The following is a 27,484-nucleotide window of genomic DNA, read 5'->3' on the forward strand; positions in this document are numbered from 1 at the left end:
TGAATAAGCTATAATTTTCCTACTCATAACAGAAGATCTCTGATCCTTTTTGGGAATGTTGAATTCAATCTGAGTTGCATTAACACAGGAGTATGTCTTTCAACAAAAATTTACATCACTGTTTTTGAAAAGGAATTGCAAAATAGTTTCTCATGGGGAAACTTTGATTTTCACCCCCTTTTAATTTTAATGAAGACATGTTTTTCTTTCTTCAAAAAAGCCCTTGAGCTTTTGGAGAGGAATTAGGAATATTTTCATTTACTGTGGAATACTTTTCCTAGACAATGCCGTGAGATAGGAAGACCAAGAAAGACCTGCACATGCCACCATGAAAATACAGAGCAAGATGAATTCTCCTCACAAGGTTTTCTCTCAGTAGCCAACTGTTTATGTTAGACGGAGATACCCTTTTCTCTTCTGGTCCTATAACGCCTCAGCTGCCAAAAGCAAAGTCAGGGTGCAAGGACTAGGAGCAGTGATTGAGTAATTACCCCTTTCCTCTGCAGGCAGTGCTGTACCAGTACACCAGAAAGTGCTCAGGAGCACTGGGTTACTGGAGATGCCATCCTTCATGTGCTGTAACAGGGGCTGTCCAGCACAGCAACAGCCTTCTTAAAAATGCACTTTGAACAATTATATTCTGTGCTACCATGGTGTATGATGTTTGCTCCATACTATCTTCCCTGTTCCTCTGCTGTTGTATTTTGCAGCTCCGTGCTGTAAATGCCTTTTTCACCTCAGGGACACCTGCATTTTCCCAGGAAGATATACGGATCCCTGAGGTGTGGCTGATGCATCACTGTGCTTAGCTTGTAAAGTAGCTTGGGGTCCTTTGGGATGCAGGGTGCTTTGTATATGTCAGTTGTGATTCAGTGAAACTTGCTTCCATCTGAACCTACTGTATCAATCAGAGAAGCAACATAATTAATTATGACTGGGCTGCACGAAAGTTGCACACATCAGAAGCAAGAGTCCTGGAGTTGTTCGTGCTGATGGTAGGCATGAAGATGAACAAGATGAATAGTGACACTGCCATGAACTGTGCCTGACTGCTGTCTTCTCCTGCCATCCATCATCATCACCACATGTTGGGTGGGAAGGGGAAGCGGTTCACAAAGAAGGGTCAGAGCAGTGAAAAAAATTCATACATCTCTATCCTCTTCCTCTCTTCAGAAAGCAGCTTAGATTTTGTTTCAGCTGTTAGGCAGTGGATGCAGTATTTCAACACAGAAATGACAGAAGGAGCCCCCTCCCCTCAGAAAAGAGAGGTTAATTTGTCAAGCCATGTAAAGCATTTTAATTACAATTTGTATAACATGTATAAATAAATATTACATTCTTTCAGTCTACAATGCATACTAGGCATATCTTGTTAAAACGTCCATCTATGTTACTGGGTGGCAGGATTGATTTTGTCCAAGTAAAAAAACCAAACTACTGAGTTTAGTAATAAAAAAAAACAAACCCAAAAACATGGTAAAGACAGGACAATGCAAGTGCTTCTGGCTAACAGTCAGGACATAATACTGCTTTCCAAAAGGCTGGATATACCATCTTCCTTTCAGTTACAAAAGGTTTTGGATGACAGTGGTTTTCCTCATTGTATAGATTTTGATCTGTATCCTCCATTAGTGTAAACTGGCACTGAGACAACACAGTTCTGCCAGCTTACACAACGAACCTATGACTCTGTTTTATATTTGCTTCAGATTTATTACTGGTCTTGTATTTGTTTATTCAAAACATCAGCTTTACAATCTAGTCTAAAATTTTCAGTCTTAGCTGGTCCAATGGCAAAAAAAAAAAAAATCTATAAAATAGCTCCAGATATTTCTTGATCTTTCTTCAGCAATATTCCCTCCCTTCCAACAGTCTGTCCAGAGGCCAGCTCTCCCAGTACAAGGAAATAAAAGTTTGGGGACAATCCGTGTCTTTCTGTCCATTCTTCTTCTAGCTTTCAGAGCTTGATGAGAGCTGGTGACATTAGAATAAACAGAAAATTACAGAACAAAATTATGAATTCAAGGACTTGGCAAAAAAACCCCAAAATCCAGGCTGTACATATTTGGCCTGTGATGGTCTCAGTTCCAGGTACATTTAAAATGCACCAGTGGGGCACTCCCATCGGTTGTTACTTCTAAAAGCTAACATAAAACAGCACCTTCTTCCCTTGGTGAAACATGGGAACTTTGGTTGTGGAAATTTAAAACAAACAACTAAATAAACAATCCAAACCTGAAAGTAAAATGAATACTTCTTCCATACAAAACATATTTCTAGCTAGGGTGAAACAATGGAGGCTTAGGCTTTCAGAAGAGACACCACGTGGAAATTATTAGTCAATACTTGTCCCCTGAATTATTTAAATAACAGGAGATTATTTACAGCTAACTTAGAAACAAAATGTTCTTGGTCCACTGTGAACTTAATGAATTGAAAATTTTCCTGTTTTCAAGATATTTAAAAGAAAAATACAAGAGGGAAAATTATCCTGTTCAACTTACAAGACAAAAATAAAAATAAAAATAAAAACACCAGGTAATTTCTTCCTCCTTCATATGTAATGCCAAAGACACATCTGCACTTCAAATGAAGGAATAAAAAGAAATGCCTGAGTAACAATCCTAAAAGTCTCCTTGTGGGTCATGTGTCCATAATCATGATGTTTCATTAGAAATACAGACAAGTTATTGTTTGTCTCTTGCTTATTCTTTTCATGCTTTTATATTCTCTCCTTTCTCTTTACAAATATTTTTGGTACTTTGAAACATTACTATCATTGTTATTTGCATGACCCATAAAACAAATTTTCACAACCTCATCTTGCCCAGTTCATCATACTGGTCATACCATTTCTTTGTTCCTTTCTGCTATTTATATTCCACTTCCTAAATCCATAAGTAGCAGAATAACTGCTGAAAAAAACCAAAACAATGTGAAAACCAAAAACAAACCATGGACAGTTTGGCAAATTTCTTTCCCTGATTGTAAAAACAGCCTCATCATTTCTCCTGGTGATTCCTTCCCCTCCCCTTCCTCTGTCCCAATATATACTGTAGAACTGAAGGCATCAAGGTGTGGTTAAACCCCCAAAAAAACAGCGAGGAGCTACACTTTGTCTTTGAACTTCTCCATGTAGTTTCGTATCTCTTTGGAGTCCCCCAGGTCCATATCCTGGCACACCCACTTAATGTCATCGTCATTGCTACTTAGGATTGAGTTGACAGTAGGACAACCATCATCAGGTGGGATGGTAGTGAATGTCGTGAATTTTACCCGCTTCCGTTTAGATGTTGGCGAATGTAAAGGTTCAGATTTCTGTTCCTTTCCAAGCTTGCCCCCTGAGTCAGCACACCTGTGAACCTGGCTCTGAATGTTCTTCTGAGCACTGCCATTGAGGAGCTGGTTGCTCTCCTCACAACCCGAGCCTCGGTCGATAATAGTTGTGTGCTCATCCTGCTGAGGTGATGCATCTGCTGTGTTCTCCAGCAGTTCTGCTTCATTTCCCAGCCAGACCCAGTCATGGGAATGGGTCATGGTGGCCTGTCCTTCCACCAGAACCTGCTTGTGACGGTACTTCAGTGCAAATGTTGCACAGTTTATTAGGAAGACTAGAATTGCCAGGCAGAAGACCCCTAGCAGAGCATACATCCCGATCTCCAAATCGCTAAGGCCCCTAGGTGTCTGCACCAGGTCATTTTCCTCCATGCCTGCATTGCCTTTTGGGAGGTCTACTTGAGCAGGGAAGTTTGTGAAATCTATAGGAATGTTCTGCAGCTGGCTATCGTCCAAGAGTTTGCCACCATCCAGTCTATTGTTTTTAATTACTTTATTTTTTATTACAGATTTTGCTGTGGTGCTGACTTTCCTGATGGCGCCTTCCTCTCGCTCTGCTGAAGAGCTACCGTAAAATCGTCCATCCTGGCCATACCGTTCCTGATCTGACACTTTGTGCCGCCGGTCGCTAGCGTGGTTTTCAATCTCATCATCATCATAATCTCCACCTGTATCAGAGTCTGCATCATTCTGGCCAAACTTCACTTTGATATTGCCATTCCCCACAGCCAGGACACTTTTCCTCTTGGACTTTTGGCAGGCTTCAGAAATCATCATGTCCACCTTGATTAATGTGCCCTGACCTTCACCTTCTGCTACCACAACTGGCCATTTTAAAGCAGCATTCTGGTGGATCGAGACAACAGCTTCATCTAATGATACAGCAGAAAGGGAGAAGTCCTTAGAGTCATAAATGTCCAGCGGAGTAACAGAGCTGTCACTGAACTGAATCCAGGTGCTTACTACAGCTTCCTGAAAGAAGAGGGATATGGTTAAAGACAGGGTCTTAAATAAAACAGCTCAACTCATTGCAGCTCATCAATCTCTCAGCTCTGAAAGGCAGCTGGAGGAAATGGAAGACAATGGCTCTGCACTGCATTTAAAGCAAACCAAGCTTCAACTGATGGGGCAGAAAATTGGTCACATTTTTCACTAAAGGTTCCACTGTTATCCTTCCTGCAAATGTTTTGCAAAAGAACATATAAAATAATTGATATGAGATGTCCTAATACCAAAGTACCCATTAACAAGCTACAATTTACATGATTTATAAAGTAAGTCATTCCTGTCATACAAAGGCTGAAAGAGACAAACCAGAAAAATTACTGGAGGCACTTGACAGAACACTTATTTTCCTCATGTTCCCCATGCAGAGGTGTCAAAGGGAGCTGTCAAATTAAGTAAGGCATAAATATCTTAGCAGGAGTAAGGAGCTACCACAGTATCTTGGAAATGGTTGGAGCAGAAGATTCACCTGAAAGAAAAAGACTCACGGAACAATTGCCATTTTGCTGGAGAAAGGTTTGTTTTAAGTAAAACACACTTTATCCTTGAGATAATTAAAAAGTCCACTGCATTTCTGTATCAAGGAGAGGAGGATGGGGATTCTGGTATGATCTCGACGATAAAAATACAAATGGCCTGGATTTAATTGGACTGTCTTTGTTCTCTGCAGGTAGCACTGTTAGAAGTCATCATTAGAAGCAAACACAAAGCTAGAGGTCAGCTCTTTGCCATTTGAAATCCCATCCAGATGATATAAATATTTATTTCTCCACGTCTCAGTAGCTTTCTTTGCAGGAGATTTCTTTATTTTTTCATTTGCTCTATGTCTTGCCTGTTTAGCCAGCAGACGTGCAGGCAGATCGCAGGAGTGCAACTTCACACAAAACTGAAGTTCTTTTCTTCCCAGACTTAAACCGCAGATGGCCCTAATAACTTTACACTTGGGTACATCAGAACAACTGGGCTGAAAATCACCATCGGGGAAAAACATTGCCACCCTGTTAAGGTCCAGTCATAATACAAATTTACAACCTAATATGGTTTTCAATTGGCTACAATTTGTTACGCTATGGTTATAAACAAAGGGAATTGCTACCCTTCCAGTTAGATTTAAAGCTTTTCAATGAAAACAGCAAGGGGCATTTAGCTGTGCAGAAGGTTGGACTACACTGAATATTTGATTTCCAAAATGCTATCAGCAAGCTCTTGAGGGGCTGAAAGAAAAAAAAATAAAGTCATGGCACAACAGGAAAGAAGGCAAAGTTTTTGGTGAGTCAAATGCACTTCAAACAGCTGAAACAGAGCCAGGGTAGCTCAGAAGCTAGGAAGGGTGAACTGCATAAGGAAATTAAAACAGCTGATCTTTCATTAGAGAAACAACCCTGAAATGGCTGAACAGACAGAAACATAAAGCTGCAGGGCACAGCTTAAATTTATATCATAGAAATCTATAGTAGAGCAAACCCAGTCATGGGAAAGTAAAGGATTTTTTTTTTTAATGGATATGTGTGGAGAGAAAAAGATGCATCTCCTCTGGAAATTCAACACCCTGTTGCCTTCCTTCTCCCCAAAACCAGAGGACAGCCTCGTGTACCACTGCGGAGGTGTGGAAGATACACAGTTTTCATCAACCTATGGAAGGCAAAAACACCAGCATCATTTCAAGCATCTGTCACAACAGGCTTGACATCGTCTGCCGGTGGTGCTCTCTTTTGGAGAGCAGAATGAGAAAATAAGTGCAGAGTTTTGTACAGTTAAGGTTGGAAATTATGAGGCCTGTGCCTCCTCTCAGCTCTGCTGAGGACTTCCATAGTTCCACATGTTTACAAAAGGATTTACATTACTAAATCCTTTGTGCATTCCTTAATAGACAAACACAGCATACAACCTAGTGTTGCAGAGCCTCGGATTTGATTATGGCCCCTACTATGCAAGTAGGTTTTACTGGTGGTAGAACAGCACCTCTGAGGGATCTGGGGTCTCCGTCCAGACACTGGAGACGAACACGTGTGAGGGCTCTATATTCTTCTTTCCTGTCTTCTTCAACATATCTTGAGTCCTTTCTGCTTTAACAGCCCTCAGGCACCTTTCAGGTTAAGAGGTAGCCAGCTTGGAAAAATTCAGCCCAAATAGCTGGAATTTGACAAAGTTGTAAGACACTTCAAAACAACTTTTATTCTTTACACTATTTCTCCACTATTCTGCATTCCTGGTTTTATGAAGCAGAGATAGAGAAAAATGAAATTGCAGTCAACTGAAATTTGCAGGCACACATGTGATTTAGTATAGGTAACAGAGGTGTGCAATAGCTTAGCCATTATTCTCAACCAGCATTGATGTTTTTTTTATTTCCAAGAGATCCTTTTTTCATAGGAGGAAACAATTTTTTTCACAACACAACATTGTCATGCTTATACTACGGACAGTATTAATTAAAAGGGAAAGAAAACAAATGAGAGAAAGAGGGAGAGAATCTCAAATCCTGCCAAAGTATATTGTATCAGCCCAAATATTCTATTTGGCAAGAGTTCATGTCCTCTCATTCACATTGTTAAAGGAAAGCTGAAGGCAGGGGAAGGAAGTGAATTTCCCAAATGATTACAAATTCTGAAAAGCTTAAAAGAAAAAAAAAAAAAAGAAAGAAAAAAATGATTTAGTACCATGTCCTTCAAAGAGCTGTTTCTGCAAATCCTATGTACTGCATCAATAAATCCCCCTGAATCTCTGACAAGGTCCTCCAATTACTATCAGCAGATGAGGATGGATTGGAGCCTTCTTACCTGCAAAGTTGCTGCCCCTAGTCTGATGCCCTCAACACTGAGGTGACAAATGCTTGTGTTCATTAATTATCAAGCATAAACAAATAGTTTGAGAGATTATCTGGCTCTCCGGTCTTTCTTTCTTCCACTTTTCCTCTCTCACATATGCACGCACAAACACTCATACTCAGTTGCACTCCCAGAACAAATGAACCACACCACCACATTAGTGCCAGTGTCTCTTAGAGAACAGGATGATTTATATGGTGACTGTGACGATGTGAAGTGAGTCAGATAATGTACATTAGATCATGTTAATGACAGCAAAATCCAGTCCAGAGGAGATAAAGAAACTGCTTCCCACAGCCCCTGTTGATTATCAAATACCATGCTTTCCCTAAGCATATAAAAATCTTTCTTTATCAAGACACATTTTGTCTACATTTTCTCTTGTGCCTTTGCTGTTCTTTTCCTCCTTTCCAGGTATAACTAGACGCCAGAACAGTAAGTTGGTTAGTTCTTCTTGATCTGCTGCAGTTCCACCACCTTTTCTGGCCCTGAATTACATTGCTGCTTATCAGTCCAAAGATGCCACTTAATAAATCTTGGATAAACTTGCATTTTGCTTTTTTTAGCATTTTCATCTCCCTTGTTATCCACTTGTTATGTTTAGGTGGGTAAAACAAAGGGGAAATTACCAGGGTACAGAAGTAACACGGCACTAATGGAAACCAACAGTCCCCGAGGAGCTCTGTATTGCCTGTCCTGGAATACTTCCAGCCCTGCCGTATGAGTCACCACAAACACTATTGTTTGCTGGCTATGTCTGTTCCACCTAGATAAAACAAGGAGGCTCACGCTCCAAAAGGTGACCTGAATGCAGGAAGCAGAGCTGGTTTGGAAGCTCAGTAGAAAGCCCATCATGCAGAGTCCCACTGTGCTGGGACTCACACGAGTTGCCTGTGAAAATTTGGGAGCCACAGTGATGATTATTTTGCCCTCTAAAGCATCACACAGCATTTGAAAGTCTGTGTATCTTAGGATGTTCCACTGAGCCCATCTGTAGCATCACAGTCAGTGGTTACAAAGTGTCCTTCAATACCTCCTCAAAAAAGCTGGGGTCAGCTCGATACCAGGGCATGCTATCTTGTATTCTTCAAGCAGAAAATAAGGGAGTAAAGTGTGTAGGACTGGTTGCGTTTTAGAGAATTCTGCTGCTTAGAAACACTGATGTGAGGACCGATCAGTATATTTGATTTTATTCCATGCCCAGAATAAAGAGCCCTTTTAATGGTCTTCATTCACTAAAGCACAAATAAAAGTATTTGTGAATAAGCCCTCAATTGCTGGGGTCAGCTGCAATAGTCCTGGAGTGAGGCAGGACACCAAAGGAAAGGAATGGATGGCTGGATGGCTCTGCAGAAAACAACTACATCCACCCCTCAACTCAAGGCAAGGGAACACTGTTCTCAGCAACTTCTATTAGAACAGCTCTGATTGTTCTGTCTGGGGACTTGAATGCTGAAATGGATTTCCCTAGCAATTTTATCACATGAAATATCAAAGTATTACATGTGCATTTATTTTAAGCCTGTGGCTTGTGTAGTAAAAATTGGGCTTGATCGTTATGATGTGGAAATGAAAGGCAACCAAGACTCAGATCTTAATTCAAACCATGCATTCCCCTACTGTGTATTTCTTTCTCTCCTTTTTGTCCAATCTGCTAATGTGACATTCCATTCCAGTGGGAATTTGCTTGTATTTGCAAGGGAAGAATTCAGATTCTTATCTAACAATGCATCCTTTCTCCCTTTCCCATGCTGCTTAATTCCTTTGTCATACTTGTGAGCCATTAGATTGCTCTGTCAGTTTAAAGAAGATATAAATACAATTTAAGTGTAATTTGTATTGCCGGAATGGGGTAATGAATCCACACCATAAAAATACTCCTAATATCTGTTACTTAACTGTGAGATGTCAGTGAACTCCCAGAACTAGTTTGCATGAAGGACGTAAGTTAAAACAAGACAGTATCATGTCCATCCAAACGGCAGGGACGTGCAAGCATCTCTAGCTTGTGGCTCTGATTCAGGTGGTGCTGAGAACCCTCACGTCCTGTCAGAGTGACAGTCCCTGAGGTTACAGATGACCTCACAGGGTTGGGTCTTGTCACTAACCTCAACAGGAACCACACATGTGAAAGAGAATAACTTGGCCTTTAGAAAGCGCTAACATTGCTCTTTTTTTCCCTAAGAAAATGTCTGCATTTTTCCAGTAGCACTGAGAGATATATTAATACACACAGCTATTTATTAAAGGCTTGCTTTTTCCTTTTATTTCATCCACTCTCCCATTTCAGCTCATTAGACCACATGCAATACCCTACAGTGATGAAAAGCTATGATATGACTGTGAGTTTCCCTGCAGAGCCAGATGAAATTTAAGAGTCCTTGAAGATCACTCAGATCAGAAAACATTTAAACATTGTAGGTTTTCTTTTATTTACATTTTGGAGAAGCTTTTAAGATAGCAGTGTTGATTTTAACAACCATCAGCAAGCCAAATGGAACAGCTTTCCTACCTGAGCAGATGGCCACTAAAAATAGACTGCTCACAGCTACAGTTTCCAAATTTTCAGAAGATAGTTCAACTTTGATATTTAAAAGTTAGTCAACCTGCATTTATTTTTAGGTATCTAAATTATTGATCCACTTTTCAGTGCCAAAGAGCTCCCCATTGATTTAAAAAAAAAAAGGAAGCATGGGCTCAGCATCCCTCAAGGTCACCTCAGGTAATTAGCTGCCCAACTATAGATAAAGATATCTAACTTAAGGCATCCAAGATAAAAAACCACATTAGTTCATCCTATTTAGATTGCTAAGTATTTGGAGAAACTGCCAACTTTTCAGGACTTGGTGCTCTGGCTGCTTTGTGCTACTTATGCAGACGTGGTGTGGTCATTATAATCAAGGAACTAATCCAGTCATTACATTCATTGAAAGAAAGTCACAGCCAAAATACTAAGTTCATTCCTATGATATTGAAAGATCTGTAATGCACAATCTGTATAACGCTTTATGCTATACAGATGTACTGCTTAATCTGCTAGGGACAATATTGTGCCTGCCAGAGTACCAATTACCCAAGGACATTTGCTAATCTATGTTGAAGCTTGGCTATTGAAGGCGCTAAAGTGGAGCCAAGGAAAACATTTGACTAAGAACACATTGACTGGTTTTTTCCATGTAACAATGCTGAAACATACACAATCATTCCTGAGAAAAATAAAACCTTCAGCTATCTTAACTGTTATTCTGTTTTTCAGTTGCACCAGTAAGGTTTGCATGAGTTATTTGGGCCTTTCTCAAAACTCTGTTTTTGGAGAAAAAGACACCTAAATAATTAAGTCCTTGAAACATTCAAGTATATGCTTAGTTCTGGACTGCCCCCTTGAAAAAACCCTCTTTCAAAAGTACTTGATTTTCAGAAAACACTCAGCACTTCCCTTCTGAAATTCCAGCTCGGTAAGGATCTCAGCTGATATACTCTAAATCATGAGTCACTTCTTGAAAAATTTAGCCACAAGCATTCCTACATTTGCATTAATTCTTCTAAGGGCAAGTGACTTAAATATCTTCCATTCAAACTGCAAATGAAAGGAAAAGATGTATGTGACTCTACAGGCCACTCCTATGCTAAGAATATTTCCTTCAAGGTATTTTGAAGTGTGAAATCTATTCCTGTCTTATTTTTTTGATGATGTAAATGCAAAGTCCCTAAGGTCTCTTTTCAACAGCCCTTCCTTGGGCAAGCCCTGTCTACAGGCTAAGTAAGATTTAGGCCTGAGAACAAACGAGTGGCTTACAGTAAAGTAGGAAGTGAAGTGCACGGTATGTGGAATTAGCTCAGGCCTCCGGGATGAAGGCACTGCCAAAGTGCCCCACTAACTGGGGACTGTGCTCAGGTTCCACAGTGACCTGGCGTGACCAGGATCAGGACTGCAAACACTCACAGTGCTTGAGCAGGAACTGACTCTCACAAATTCCCCAAAGTGAGGAGTGATGTTCCCAGCAAAGCCTTCAGTTGGGAAGCAGGCAGGACACTTCTCTTTCTCCTGGTGAAGAGGAGGTGGTGGGAAGACAAGCAGAGGCAACGGGGGTGGCCAGGCTCCAGACTGGAGAAGCTGGGAGGAGCGGCAGAGACTGAAGTGGAATTCCACAAGAACATGCTGCTCTATGTTTGCAGGAAACTAGGACAGAAGATGCGCACAGGAGTGGGAAAAAACTGACTAATTTGGGATGGCTACTAAGCAACCAGATTTCCCTGGGCGTTCCAGATCCTGGTGTAGAGAAGGTTTCCCACTGCCTTCTAACAGAGTCTAGGTCCTGGGTTTTTTTTGCAGATGGAGTCTGGAGAAGAAACAACAGATTTTAAACTTCTTTTACTGAGAAAAAAAAGGCTTGACTTTCTCTTGCCTCCTGTTTTACAGTTGGTATCTTCAGTGAGCATGACGCAGTAGTGCTATCTGTAGGCCCAGGAAGAGGACAGTAGGGACAGCAGCATCCCACGCTGCCCAGCAGTACCAGAAGCAGAAGGCATTGCTCAGAAAGGGAGCCTGATATGTCCAGTGACTTCGTATCAGAAATGTGCCACTCTGAGAAAACTGAAGTTGTCCCGCAAAAGAACATCAGCTCCAATAAAATATTGCACTAAAATCGTTCCATTACACAGATGCTGGGAAAAATAATTTCAAAACAAACCATGTTTACACATTTTTACTCTTTTGTATTATTTCATAACTTGCCAATTGTAGTGATATATAATGACACATCACATCATATCACCATGCCATAACACAATATGAGATGTCATGTTCTGCGCTACTGAAGTGCCCTGTCATAATATGCCATAACCTGATGCTGATAAATATCTTTGCATACTCAGGACAGATTATCTATAATTCTATCTATAAAAGATAGATAGATCTATCTATCTACAAAAGTTGACAATATATCTGTGCAACCTTTCCAGATTTGCAAGCTCTTTTATCTGCAGTCAAAGCCTTGATTCTTCCAATGATGCTGCAGGACAAATGGTGCTCTGTCCTACGTACCAGAATTGGGTTAGGCATGCTTTAGCTTCTGCTTTTACAGTCTTTGAAGACAATAGTCAGGCACGGTTTCTAAGCCCTGGAGAAGGGTATAAACGGGTTAATTACATAAGATTCTTATGTTTACAGGATGCAGTAAATGGAACAGATGGGCAGCATGTCCTTCTAGTTTGGACATTTTCCTGTCACTAAGTTATAAAACAATCTAAATAATTTTTATGTTCCAGAAAATTAGGTAGCAATAATCATGAAAATGGGCCATAAAACTTGACTTGAGATGTCTCCCTACCTATGTGAGATGAAATACTCCTCCTGTGAGAGGAGTTGCTGTGGACAGAGTTAATTGCATGGTCCCCCGTCCCACTCTCCAAATTGACTGACTGAAAGAGCAATGAACATAGCTTGTTCCACTGCTACTGACCCTTGGTTTTATTCTGTTCCAAAGCAACTGTTTGCCTTGATCTGATGATGTTCTCCAATCTTCTTTTCCATACGGGTTGTGACCTGAAGATGGGGATTTGCTGGCTTAAATTAAGTAGGATCAGCACATGAACTGAATGACGAACCCCCCCAAATCCATCTAAACAATAGAAGGAGAGAGGAGCCTGGAAGTCTGCTGTGACTCCAGGAGGGAAAAGAAATGTATTTGGTTATCTTCTGCCTCTATTTTTTAGCTCTTAAAAATATTAAATTGTTGTGACGTGCAGAGGTCTGTGCTCTCTGGCATGGAAAACAAGGGCATGCTCATATAGCAAACAAGGATCACTGTCCAAAGACTGCCCGTGTTGCGAAAATAACAGATGTTGCATCATTTAAAGAAAGGGCATTAAAAATGTAAATAATATAAACTTCAGTGTAGTCAGAACTTTTACTGCAGATTAAGTCCATATTTAAAGGGAAGAAATGACAAGACAATTCCAGAGTACATCTAGAGGAAAGCAATTGCCATAGACAGGTACTACACCTATCCTTTAAAGTCTAACTTCCAAACTTGTTATGAATTATCTGTACTTCACGTTGATGAAACACTGCCCCATCCCAAAAGGCAACAACAGTAAATATGGAATGTACACTACCTGCTTAGGAGTATGAAGCAGCTCTTGGGCAACGGTTGTAGCCACAATGGCCTGACTACTTGCTGCGCTTGGCTGAAGAAAGAGTGAAAGCCCAGCTACCAGCTGCACTCCAAGGTCTGTTATGGTCACTTTGTCATCTAGCACAGTCACTGTCTTCTCTGCCAGGATGGAGTCAGACAGAGGAGACAAAACCTTTGGAGAAACACAAAAGAATCATCTTAGGAAAAGCCTGACCAATTAAAATAACCTTTCTTGATGTCATCATCCCTTCTTGTCTCCAGAGCTTTATGTATAGAAATGACGTGGCAGAGCACACTGAAAAGGCAGTCTGATTTCATTAGTAGGGTCAGAAAAACATTCAGTAGAGAGGTTATGGCTGAGAACATTGCATCCGGTACTGAGAGCTATACTATCTCAGTTGTGTTATTTGCATGATTTCACTAGAAGAGTCAATTTAAAACTTTCTTCCTCTGTTATTCTGTGTCCCAGTATGGATGAGCTCATCAGATTTACTTCCCAACCATTTCAAAGCGAGGTTAGCAAAACCTAGGATTTGTCCTTCACTTCTTTGCTTGGAAATTGTCATTTCTGTCTTTTCTGTTTCTGATGGAACATCAAGGTAGTAGGATATCCTTCCCTTTAATGAAACTAAGGGCCATACTGCTATCTTTAGGGAACTAAGGATAGCTAATTCATGCACATACTGTCTTCTCCACCTTCCCCATCTCATATCTACAGCCTAAATTTGCTATATACACTCTGTGTGCGTTGGTTTTAGTAAGGATTCATCTGGGGCAGAACTGGGTTATGGTGTTGGCCACTGGTGCCTTTCAGGTTTATTAACCAGGTTGTGTTTTTTCCCCCCAAATTAACATTTAAATAAGTCAAAAGAAACTTGGTAAAATCTAAAGATCTTTGTCTCAAAAAGTCAAAATGGTGCCCATCAGCTGACTGGTGGTAATTGCATCCATGTGGGACAAGGAGTCTAACTTCTCACTGAGCCTAGAAGTGCGGCCTCTCCTAGACATCTCTGAATGCTCTATGGCTTCCAGCTCCTGGCCGTACCACATGCCTTGGGCCACCTCTAGCTTGGGTTAATGCTGTGTGTGACACTCTAGATCACGGGAATGTAATGGGAAATTATCCTGTTTCAAGATAGCAGAATGCTCATACACAGGTTCTCTATTGGAATGGCAGAATGTGGCAGTCCAGAGCACAGTACCTGCATCGTTGTCATTCCTACTTCCCGTCCAATCAAAATCCTGCCTTCCTGGAGCCTGGCAATGTGAGGATCCTCCAGTTTCATAAAATCCGTTACCAGGTCTGTAATGTCAAACTGCCAGTCTGAGCCCAGCAGGTAGCTCAGCTGACCCCAAGGGCTGGAATCCTCAGCTACAAATTGTGTGAGGACTCGCACCATGGCATGCTGGTACTGCAGAGTGCATCCTCTTCCTTTCCGCTCGTCTTCATCCTCATCATCACTGTCTCTGGTGGGTCTTTTTTCGTAAGAAAATGAAGCATAAAGAAATGTTTTCAAGAAGATTAGTGAAAACTAACAATAGAGTGCTTATGGAGAGTACCCCCATACATAACAGCCCTCCCTTCTGTTTTTTTGGACCACTGCTGGTTCATGGCTGCCTCGCCTGATGAAGGACCATACAAATGGACTATACCACTTCTTCATCTCAGCTGGTATGTCTGAGCAACAACTCTATAAGTGGACCTTACCAGAGCACTACACTGTACTCTTGCACAGGACAGACACATGCACAGAAGCAAAACTCCCACAAATTTTAAAAGCTGTATTATATCTGCAGGTGTCTGGTGTAAAGCTGGGGATTCCAGTACTGCTGTTCCTCAGGGAAAGATGCTGCATATTTGGGTGCAGGTGCTGCAGCTGTTCTTGCTGAGAGTTAAAATCAACCCCATTCATTTCACAAAAACACCCAAGAAATTTAACTCAAACCCACCTTTTGTTGGAAACAACTGGGACTCGCCAGCCTTTTATTTGGCTCAGTTCTGTGTCCGAAATGTCGATCTGAAGAGGCAGGCGTGGAACCCAGACCGTGATTTGCAGAGGAGCACTCAGATACTGATAAGTGAAGTTCACAAGCGCATTCACCTTGCCTTTCATTTCTTTGCCATTGACAAAAACATAGTCACATCTGTCAGAAACCTAAAGGGGGGAAGAGAGAGAGAAAGAAGAAAAGGTAATCACTGCGACAAAACAAGCTCAAAGCATAACCCTGGCATCTCAAAACCAAAAACAAACAAAAAAGGCTCCCTTCTCTTTATGCATGTTAATCATGGCCTTTTACAATGGGAGCAGCTGAACACAAAAATCCTTCATTGGCTCAGGAGGCATAATTACGCTGGAGATGCCTAAAGACTGGATACTATTTATGAAGCTGGTGGTTGATTTTCTGTTTGTTATGCAGTGAGCCACTAGCCGATCACAGTGCTGTGGAATTTACAATGAGCAAGGCTCCTTCACGGCTTGGTCAAGAGGAACCCAACAAACCAAAACAGGTCTCGATAGAGGCAAGCAGCAAATCAAAGCTCTACCCTGATGAGTACCTTCATCAGGGGGTGACGCTGCTTTCAGTCGTCAAGACAAAGCTGGCTCTGGAGTGGATTTCATCCACTGAAGAGTAACAGAAGTCTACTTGTTTCCTGCACAATAAACATTATCTGTTTATAAATGTTTACATTTTGATTAAAGCTGTAAAGTATTTCTAAACACTGCAGTAGATTTATCATTAACATGTAACTGCTGTCCTGAAATATAAGCAAGCATTATCATAGTCATGTAAGAGTTATATCAGTAATCACTTCTTTAATCAATGTTGTAATTTACAGACCATTGAGTTTTCTCATTTATTACGTTACTGAGTACTAGTGATAAAATCACTCCTGAATATATAAATCATTAAGAGAGATGCAGATAGTATGAAGTGACTCCATGTGATAAAGTCATTGTCATATCTATTCCTAAAGGTGTCATAAATGTCTAGGGAAATCCTGTGGCACATTAATCATACATTAAGTGGCTAGCAATGGGAGCTGTTAGATTACTAAATGAGCTGGTATGTCTGCAGAAATTAACAGTAAACCCAGCAGATCTCTTCAACTCCTGCTTTCGCTCCCATCCCATCAGAATTCTATTTCATCACCCATAATGAGTATCGTTAGTGGTGGCAATGTGTCTCCCCACCTGAACATATATTTATGTTATCATCTGCTCCCTTTTATCCCCACTCCCATTCCCAATATCATTTTATTCAAATGATTATCAGCTGGAAATGCATATGTCCCCAGGCTAATCAAACAGATGGATGTCCTCTGTGACCGCAGATACAGGAGCTAAACCGCTCCCAGTTTGACATACACATCCTGTTTGTATCCTCTGTCAGGTTTAGGCACTGCTCACATTCTGGTAAAATATTTGATGGCAAGATTGCAAAAGAAAACTTAATACATAGAGAACATACAAACATTTCTATGACTCATTCCCTAAGAGGGTTATGCTGTAACCGGGCTCTGTTGACTGAAAACAGTACTACATACTACAATACCAGACCCATCTGTCTGTTTAGGCTTCTCCCTCAGACCATCTGAGACAGGTTTAAAAGTCTGAGGGTGGCAGAAGGTTCTTCATTTTATCACTATGAATGGCATGCCCTATTCTTACATGTATTAACTTGAATGGCAATACAGAAAGGGGGTTAGTACACACTGGGCTGTTTCAGAATGACTATTTAATCTAATCTAAAAGTACTATGCAGCAGAGGTGCCTAATATAATATATAATCCCATGCAGTAATTCAGAGCTCTTTTCTAGAGGGACTGCTCTTTCCTTCTGTGGTGCCATTGCATCAGCTTCACCCTGGGAGAAGAAACATCATGAAAATGTTTCTCATGAAAACAACTCCAACTGCACAGGCAAGCAAGGGCTACATGTCAGGAGTTACAGCCGTGACTTCCTGATCACAGAGGCTTTTCTGCCCAGAGCAGTATACAGTATACAGCCACTAGGACATATTGGGGGCATTCAGCTCCTGCAGTTGAGCTGCTGATGTCTAACGCAAGCCTGTTGTCTCGCTGCTGTCTCAGCTGCATGGAAGGAGGAATGGCCAGTGGGTGACTTTCCTCTCTCAATGCTTGGCAGTACTACTACCCTGAAGCTGCCCGTGTCTCTCCACCAGATATGGAGACCCTGAGAAGCATCTTAGACCAGATACCTAATTCTTGGATGGCTGAAGTTAAAAGGAATTCACATCTAAATAATATGCCACATATGAATGTTACCTATGGCACAACATCCTCAATGAAGTTCAGGGTACAAAGAAGTCCTCACTGACACAGACTCTAATTTCTGTCTTCCTCTATAACCTCAGGAAAGTCAAGTCAACCCTTTCTATCCATTTTCCCTCACTGGTGTAAACAACACAACCCACAGAGCCTTGGTCAGCACCAGTCAGAGGAGTGCACTGCACTTGGAGCACAGAACGACTTCTAGAGCCAAATGGGAAGCAGTGTGTGTGCTCGGGACAGAAGACCCTATGCCTGGAACATTTGACAAAGCAGCTTCTTTGTTCTTTAGCCCTATCTTCCTTTGAGCGGAAGCTTTTGAGAGGCTTGTCCATAAGATCTATCTTAATTCTGCTTGGAGCCATTGCCCTCCTGAAACTGGTTCCATCCCATTTATTTCTATGGAGTTCATCCCAAAGACAAATGAATCAACTTTCTTAGTTGTACAAGCTGCTTATTTATGCATATAGTAAACCACGTGCACATGCTGACAAAAGATTTATGGTAACATACTCAGCTTCAGACTGACCAGGTCTGGTCTAGATGTATGATTTAATATTATCTAAAGCTCAATGTTGTCAGCAACAGAACAAATGTGACTGTCAGAGAAAAAACACAATAACAATAGTAACAAAACTGCAATTCCTAAATGGTTCTGGGCTGAGATCCAATCTCCATCTGTATTTGTAAAGCTGCTATATTCCTTCATGTGTATGCGACAAACAAATGGCTAAACAAATATATAAGCATCCTAAGGAGGTGGCTGCTGTAGCTACCATGCAGCCTTTAAAATTGCTACAGGTTAGTATTTATTACTGGACATGCATCAGCAATAGTGGCAGGTCTTTATGAGTTGCATTGAGAAAAACATTACTCTCTTCACCAAGTACAAGCATTGCTAATGTCCTTACACATGCTCTTTCCTCTGTTCCTGCATTTCTGATAAAAAGGTAGCGCACAGAGAGTAGAGGAGGAGGAAGGCTTATATTGTATTGTATTACCAAATGCATTTTAAGTATCGCGCTTTCAGGTATCTATTCCTGAAGCAACATTGTTTGCTTTTGACAAAAGGCAACAGACTTCCCAACCAGTGCTATAGAGGGGATGAAAAGGAGAAAGTATCACGGTGTCTAATTCACCATGTGTGCTTGCTCTCCATACGCACAGGATTAAGGATACTCCTTCTCGCGAAACGTTCAATTAAAGCTATTCCATAGTCTACAGCTTCTGTAAGCAACACATCTCAGCTAAGCTTAGCTATAGCAGGCTAGCAGAATGAGAGCAAGCCGGTTTGCTTCCCTTGCCTTTGTCTCACACAATGTCACTTAAAAAATAAATAAAACGGATTTCTCAGCCTCGGAGAACAAATCCAGATGTACTGATTTTGCTACATCAGCAAGTCACACGTGAGGTCTGATTTGCTAAGCAGACGCCCCTCACAAAAAAAGGGCAGGGGTTACATGGTGCAACAACAGAGCTCCTTAGCTCAGATTAACTTGGATGGAAATAACATCACAGTCAACTTGGTTTTGGAGTTATTCAACACAGACTTGGCAAAGCTATTTTCATCTGTTCTCATTTGGGGTTACAAGAGATGGAAACACAGGACTGGTACTGACAACCTAAAACACCATGGCATGGAATCATGGAGGAAGGATAGCAGGGAGATTAAACAGAGTAATAAATTAAACCAGATCATACTAGAACTCAAACTGGTTTTAATTAAAAAGGTATATTTGTTTAATCATAGATAAAAGTATCTCTCTGTTTTCCTCCAGGGTTTTGCAATGCTTCTGGGAGGTCACTGAACAGTACAATGACCGGCTCTCATCTATGACTCCTGTCCACAGTAGTCTAAGGAAGTTTCTGGTAGAAGCTGGCGACTCTGTGAACAGTGATTTGTGTCTCATCTCCTGTAGTATTTATGCTTTTACTATGAAAACATCTTCCTTCTGAAAGTGCTTTTTATCTTTGGCATCAGAAGAAGTGAGAGATGATGAAGGGAAAGCCTGCTTAGCCACTACCTTTAAGTGATTGGCTTTTTTTTCTATTCTCCGTAGCAGATCAGCCAGAAGTTTTGCATTTTAAAGAGCTTTCTGATGCTATTTCAGCAGTTTCTTTCATTATTAAGCTGCATTCAGCTACTTTCCCCCTTTTTTCTATTTTTCTAACTTCTCTCTCCAGATTAAAAACAAAATAAAGAAGCTAGACAGCAAAAGACAGGGCTAAGCACAATTCCCTAGAGGTTTCTTCTTTGTCTTTCTTTTTCTGGCATTATATTTTTGTGCCCCTTTGTAACAAAGGCCACTGCCTTTCCAAATGACTTGGATAGATTCTCTCTGCAACAAATCACATTTTATTGAGCTGACGGAGAAAACGACAGTCTGGAAATCAAGAGAGAGTCACTCCTGAATCACTACCTATGGCACGATGTGACTTTGTGATCTGGGGAGCGAACGTACCTTTCCACCTGGTAGTGAACAGATTAGTTGCAGTGGATATTAGGGACGTTCCCAGCACTGTTAGCAGTCAAATGCAGAACCTCTGGGTCTTCCTTTACTTACTCCTTTCAGATTAAGGTCTTAATCCCACCATGGCCTCTGTATTGCAAAACTGCAAGAAGGGAGCATGAGCAGCTTGAGGTCACCACAAAGGGTGTGACAGCGTACTGCCTTGGACTCTGCAGCCATAAAGGGGCTGGAAGAATATCGGTTTTGCTGGGTGACATGCTGCTACAGATTCCTGAGAAATCTTCATTCCATTACTGGTGGAGGCAGATAGTTTACAAGAGAGAAATTTCATGTCAAATACAAGCTAAGACTGTCTTTCAAAGGATGGTGAACTCAAAACGCTGTCTCTTCTGTTTCCTATCTGTTGTACACAGGAGTGGAAGGAACGACAACTATAAGACCTAAAAATAAACGAGTTGCACTGATTCTCTGAGTCTAGTTTAGTCTAAACTTGTTTATTCTCCTAGTGGTTTTTCACCTCTGGAGATATCAGCCCAGGCTCTGAAGGGCAGTTTTAAAGGACAAAAAGAAAAGTTTTTAATATGGCAATCCTGCCAAGCTTATGAACACCGAAAATTTATGAGGTATCAGTCAGTCCATTTTCTAGGTAGAAGTCTGTATGGTTAGCCCTTAATTAAATACCCTGAGGTTTTAAAAGTCTCAGAACTTTAAGACTGAACAGAAATGAGGAGATATGATAATGGTAGATGTCCTGCTTGTATTCATCAGGTTCAGTATTTTGTATTTTGGTGTAAACCCATTTACTCATTTCTGTTATACTAATGTAAATGTTGCTAAAATATTCAAAGGTTACATAAATGTTTAAATATTTATGAAAGAACTTCTATGAGCAAAAAGATTTTTCCAGTATCTCTTAAAAGAATCTCAATTTCAATGAAAAACAAATTACAGGATAATTAGTAAAGAATAGTGATGTTCAGCACTTTTCAAATATATGACACCCCTAGTATTTCCGCTCGGGAGCATCACTCTTACATACCAGAAGGGCAATTGAAGCTCATGAAGGTTAAGCTTTGTGAACAAAGTAATTCATTCCATTAAGGAATACAGAGCACCACAATGACTTAGCCACTGAATATACTGACACTAAAATAATATATAGAAAATATTAGACAGTGATAATTATTCCACAAGCTTTTAGGAAAATCCTTTAGAATTTTGTAATATTCATGTTCTTGCTAGAGAATTTCTTCTAAGATTTTTTTTTTTTAACAACATCCTCTGTAGAAAGAGAATTATCTTCTATTAAATTCTAAAGGTTTGGGGAGAGACTCTATATAGCTCTCTAGCCTTGATTCCATTTAAACACTATGGTCTTATACATAAAGGAAATCCTGTGCTACTTGAACGTTAGGTGATGGCAGCTGCTTCATAAGAAGGATTTCAATGCCTGGCTGCATAATCCTGAATAATCAATAACCTGCTACTAGAAAATGGAAGCTGTCTCAAGGCCCGTACTATTCATTTTTACATGTTAAACTGTTTAAATGTGATAAGAGTTAAAGCTTCAGACCTGAGCTCTTCCTTGATCCCTGGGATGATATTTACAGCTTTGTGGCACCGTTAGAGCAGCCTTTAAAATGGAAGCATCCATTATAGGAGCTGCTAGTTGCTAGTGTGACTTGACTTGCCAGAGCCACCCTCGTGTCCAGTGCCTACAGCTGGAGCTGTGCTCAGTGGCCTGAAAAGCGAAGCCCAAACCCCCCCTCCCAGGGCGAGCATAAAGGTAGATAGAGTAATGCAGACTTAACACTGATAAGACTGTCATCTTAATAAATGAAAGTCTTGATTTTTCACATTACGTGCAAGAATAACCCTGAAAGTTGTTTTTACCTATGACCCACCAAAAGAAAAAGGATGAATTTGTTTCTTGAAATAGTTGAGGAATAATTACTCATGAGGGAGTAGGGCAGGTATTACACTTTAATAACTGATTTAAGCCTCATTCTGCCTCTCTTAGAATTAGCTGCAGTTTTCAATGGCCAGCACGGCTGGTGCGTTGGTGTTGCTTTGTGCTTGTAAACAGCCGCCACATTCCAAATGCGGTTTCAATCCCTGTGATCAGTTCTCAGGCAAAGCTCCCAGGAACCTGCACTAATAACAGGGGGATCGAGCCCTGAGTGCTGAAGAGGAGGAGAACTGTAAAATCAGGGCCATAGTTTAGGAGCAATTTGGACTCTCTCTGCTGAGAAGGGTCTGCATGTTCAGTATCAGCAGCCAGATTAGCAAAACTAAGTAGAAAAACCCCAAAGCTAGAGAGCATTTCTTAGGGAAAAGGCCGTACATTATCTAATCTCATTACAAAGATTTTGCTGGCAGCTTTGCAGAGCAGAAGCAGTACATTTAACTAACTGAATATCATTCGCTACGACAGAACTGAGAGAGTAAAAGGGGCACAAAATGCCAGCTGAGACTGGAGGGCATCTATTCGCTCCCAAATGACCAGCTTCTGAAGCTGAACTGTAGCTGCACTGAGCCACAGGAGCTCTCTGCAGCTAGCATTATCACGTAAAACAAAATCTGTCTTGTTTGGTGCACTCTCGAGTCAACTAATTTCTGAAAATGGGGCTGAACAGAGAGTTTGGCTCCTACCTAGTAGGGATATGCCAGACTATATATGCAGCATGGCCCCAAATATCTTGCATGGCAAAGCAGGATCACAGGGTGAACACAGGGACTTTTAATTCCATCTACAGTAGTTGCACCTTTGAGAAAATCACAATGCTTGTCATGTATGTATCTACAATATAGAAATTCACAATGTGTAAATTACTCCTATTGGCAGAAAAGGAAAGGAGAAGCGAACCAGCGTTTCTTCTGACTGTATTACTCGAAAAAGTCTGGAGAAAACTGCTTATCTTCCCATCATATCTACAGCTGTCACTAGACTAATATTATTTCTCCCATTTACTTTCCCGGTCTTGATCTTGCAGCTCTGAAGTTGATGTTAAAGCACTTTCTGTGGAACTTGAGGCACTGTTACTGCCACTCCGCTTTGATTTTTCATTTGGGATGTATAGGTTCTCCATACTGACATCACTAACCTGGGCAGTGAGCTGGCTGAAGGCATGAGATGACAGGGGAAGAAGTCTGCAAGGATATGGTTTAAAAGTTTCTTTAGCTGCCCTTGAAATTTTTGCACATTATGTGATGGCAAGGTATTTGCAACTTTTATTGCTGAATTTAAATATCTCAGACGATATCAGTTTTGAGTTTCAATTTCCCCAGAGGCTGACTGCGTGGTGAGTAGTGGTATACGTTAATGATACGTCTTCCCTGAAAGCTCCATGTATTGCTGGCCTATATGTCATATTTGCATCTGACAGAAGTGTGTGGTAAAGCTCATTTTTCTAAAGCTCTCTGCTCTACTGATGTATATTGATCCCAGTTAATCACATGACTATGAGAAGTGTGGAGGAGGGCAAGGAGGTGGACTTTCTATTTGCAATTCTGTTCAGAATATAACATAACAGATTTACCAGAAGAAAAGCCTACAAAGTCGCAGGGCTTCAGAACAGCAAAACAATGGGATTTCCATGCTGTGACTTTCTTTCCTGTTTTTGAAGCTTTTCAGTTCCACACAAATCACAGGAACACACAGTATCAGAAGAAGAAAGAGGAGCCATCAGAGAAATAGGCTGCTGGGTTTGGACTCAGAGATACAGCTTCTGCTTTTGAGGGCTTTCAAGGCTGTATTAGGGCATGGTGAGTAGGAAATGCATTTGCAGTTCATCAGCTACCAAACATAAACTTGAGGAAAGTCATTTGTGGTGGCCCTTGGGGGTATCTGCACTATGAGGCGGATGTGACAGAGAACCCCATGCTTGTTCTGAGCCTGCTGGTGGTCCCTACAGCCCTGTGCAGAGACCCCAGCTCAGCACCCAAAAGCAGCGTTGCGGTGTTGGCTCTCAGCACAGTGTCACATGGACTGAGCTTTCAGCTCCTGATCCTGGAGCTAACCAAGGGCAGACTTGCAAGCCTGAGAATGAACACACAGGCACTGTACAAGTAGTTGTCCAACTTTTCTACATCACCTCCAGAAATTTGTACAACTACTTTATTTTTTAAAAATGAGAGTACTGCTGCAATTTTGACTGTGTGGGCTGAAGCACCTGAACCCTCCATGAGTAGCTGCCTGCATATTACGGTGGAGGAGGTCTGGCAGTAGCTGCTGTTGTTTACATTGACCCCTCCACACTTTCACTGAATCTTGCAGGACTGCCATAAAACCACAGAAGAGAGCATTACATTAAAGTGACTGCACAGAATATGGTCTGTCTATTATTAGACCACACTGGATTCCTGGAAACCCCTTCTAGCGTGATTTTTCATTTCTCCCTTTAGTTTATAGGATTGAGTTAGGAATGAGACTTGTTTTAATCAGAAGTTTATCCACTCGTTATACAGCATGCTCAGCTCTACAGCAGTTTCACCTAGCTAACAAACGCCAAATAGAGGTTTATTTGACCTAAGTAAAAAATGAGCAATAAATCAATTGCATTATATTCACTGTAGGAGCTTTTTATTGGAAGTTAGTGTTCTTCCTCGATCAAAATAGCTGGTAGGAAACAACCAGTTCTTCCTAGTCAGCCCCTTGTTTTTGTTTTTTCCTATAACCTGCACTAAAAGCATAATGTGAAGCTCTAAATCCTCTGAGTGTTGAAGGCTTTGCAATAAAGCCCCATATGAAGAATATATGTGTATGCTGAGGTGCAGAAATGCAATGCAAGTTTGGACGCTTACCCTGCCGTATGCAGCAGGAGTTGAAAGGTTTGAGGGAAAATGTAACGTGCCCATGACGTGCCAGGGTTTCTAATGGGACGAAATCTTCTGAAACTGTGCTTCCCCTTGAAATCAGCATCACACTTCATCACAACCCACCACATCATTATCTGCCTCCAGATGCTGCAGGTAAGAAAGCACAGGGAAGAAACCTTAGATGCCATGGGAAGCTTTGTTCTAAGCAGACTTAGCTTTCCTCTGATACTGAAGAGATTCCTTATTTTTATATTTTGGCAGTATCTGTAATAACGTTTCACTGAACCAAGTACAATTATCTCCAAGCTGTGTTTAGGACCAGAAGCACTGATTCTCTGCAAGATCAGTTCTGTAAAGCTCATCGTGTAACATTTGAATAGGAAAAGCACTAGATCTTGAATTAGCCCTGTGGAGAGCAACACACCAGATATTTAGGTCCTTCCTTAACAATCTCAGGCGTTTCCATGTCCTTTAGCACTACAATGCACCAGGTAAGGACAGTCACCCCCTGATTCCCATTCATCTTCATACAGGTAGTGACAGACCGATGTGTTTTCGCACTAGCACTGTCTTTAATATAGCACTTCACACCCTTCACATCCCCGGTCAGTCCATCAGCTGTGGGGAGCAGCTGATCCCCATTCCGGTCAATATACGTACAACGTGGGGACCTCTGATCTCACTAACGGAGTATCAGCCTTGCTTATGCATGGATAACCACACTTTTCTAGGTAGGGCTAATATAAATAAAGGGAAAGATGATTGCCTTTACTGGCAGAAACCTGCTTTTGAATTTTGAAGTCTGGCATCCAACCCCCATACTCAGACAGCAAGTGATCATGTTGCCCCAATATACAGCCACTGATTCGAGTCAAAGCAAGTATCTTTCTATTTGGTGCCTAAGCAATATATATGATGAAAAGGCATCCATACACACAGATTCTTATATGGAAATAGCCATGGTACTAAGACAAAACATTAGGAGCCTGAGGGACTGTCCCCATACCATTAAAATTTCAGGGTTGAGCTTTCCTGATGGCTTTAATGAGTGCAGCACTTTAATGAGTGCAGGATTGAGGCTTATTCTTTAATAGCTGCCTGTAGATCAGCCACTCAGCTTGGAACTGCATTCAACTTACTGGCAGGAAAATGCGTAGCTCAACTTTTAATAAAAATACCTATGGATGCTGCTAACTAGTGGTTCCTCTGCCTATCCAAGGGAAAACAGGGCTTCTGTATCTAGCTTTAAAACACATTTCAAGTTTTGCAAATACTGGAAAGTCGGGAAGAACAGAGAAATTTCTTTGTAGTTGAATAACAACTGAAGAGGTTGAAGGATAGCTATTTGTGTAAGATCAGGTATAGTAAGACAATAGCAAAGTATCATCTAAATAATGAAGTGCTGATGATTTTTCCTTAGTAAAGAGCATCTTGTGATATGGTTCCAGATATTAAATTTTAAAAATAAATTACTACACTTAGTATACAACTATTTATTTATCTCATAGGAAAATGTCCATCTGTCAGCTTCCTTACTGGCAAACTGAGACTTTCCTACATCATGTGTTACACAGCATCCAGACTGGCCTTTAACCTGAATAAATCCACAAATGATGAGCAGGCATTTCAACATGAGTTTGCATCTATTTAGTAAGAATTAATTTCATTTCACAAACTGTTTCCACCACAAATGGCAAAATGGCTGAAACATTTAGGAATCCTAAATGACTATTATATGAGTATGTTCCCTGATGTCAGCAGTATTCACAGCAGTTACTCATGCGTGTAAATGATTCCTGGGCCTTTAAACAAGATCTGTAACCTTGACAGGTGTCTGTAAGTCCTATCACTATTGCTTTGAAAGTGTTGATACCAGCACCAGTTCTTGTCTTCCAGCTATTAAGCTACAGTTCAACCACAAACCCCCCTAGCCAGATTTTCGGCCCCCAACAGTTCAGTGCTGCTTTGAACTGGGATTTTGTTTCAAGTTCCTGTGATAAGAGAGGGACAGCTGTGACAGTGTCCTGGGTTTTAGCTCCTAACAGAAATTCCTAACATTCTTGCAGTGGCCTTTACCTGCGGTTAATGTCTCCCTCTGCTCTTCAGTCCCAATGAAACCAAGAGCCCACTGTTCATTAACAACTACCAAGGGACATCGTAAAGGCAAGATCTGTGTTTCTGTTTCCAGGGATGACCACAGCAGCTGCATGTGTTGACTAATATTATCTGAATCCATGTTTTAATCTGAATGCATCTCAAAGGTACTTAAAAATTAAAAGAAACTAGTAAATAAGGTCTGTAGCATATGGTTCAAGGCCAATACACTGAGACTAGTATCCAGCTTTTAATTTACCAATTATAAAAACAGCAATACAATAAGAATATAATGCCATGTATACAGCATCCCCGCATGTAGCAATGGGATAAAAGCTAGTCCAAGAATGATGAAATACAAAACCCAAATGTTTACAGTAGCTTCTGAAATACATGTAGCACTGAAGATTTTTGAACTTGGGTTATTTTAATGGAAAAAAACCACCCTCAAGTTTGTAAGTATTATCAAGAGTTTTCAATCTGGAAATGTCACAAGGTATTGCA

General features: G+C 40.9%; 1 protein-coding gene across 5 annotated transcripts in view; it reads right to left on the reverse strand.

Annotated features, from left to right (window-relative positions):
- Window positions 1-1,273: 1,273 nt before the first annotated feature.
- The window catches only part of LOC129213945 (transmembrane protein 132C-like), a 219,445-nt gene continuing 193,234 nt past the window's right edge, over window positions 1,274-27,484 (reverse strand). For all 5 annotated transcript variants that reach the window (XM_054844831.1, XM_054844830.1, XM_054844833.1 and 2 more), the window contains 4 exons: window positions 15,257-15,462; window positions 14,509-14,782; window positions 13,287-13,478; window positions 1,274-4,308 (listed from right to left, as the gene is read on the reverse strand). In XM_054844831.1, the coding sequence (XP_054700806.1) occupies window positions 3,109-4,308; window positions 13,287-13,478; window positions 14,509-14,782; window positions 15,257-15,462 (1,872 nt within the window). In that variant the 3' untranslated portion in view covers window positions 1,274-3,108. The remainder of the gene's footprint in view (window positions 4,309-13,286; window positions 13,479-14,508; window positions 14,783-15,256; window positions 15,463-27,484) is intronic.

Source organism: Grus americana, chromosome 16, assembly GCF_028858705.1.
Source record: "Grus americana isolate bGruAme1 chromosome 16, bGruAme1.mat, whole genome shotgun sequence".
Classification (NCBI taxonomy): domain Eukaryota; kingdom Metazoa; phylum Chordata; class Aves; order Gruiformes; family Gruidae; genus Grus; species Grus americana.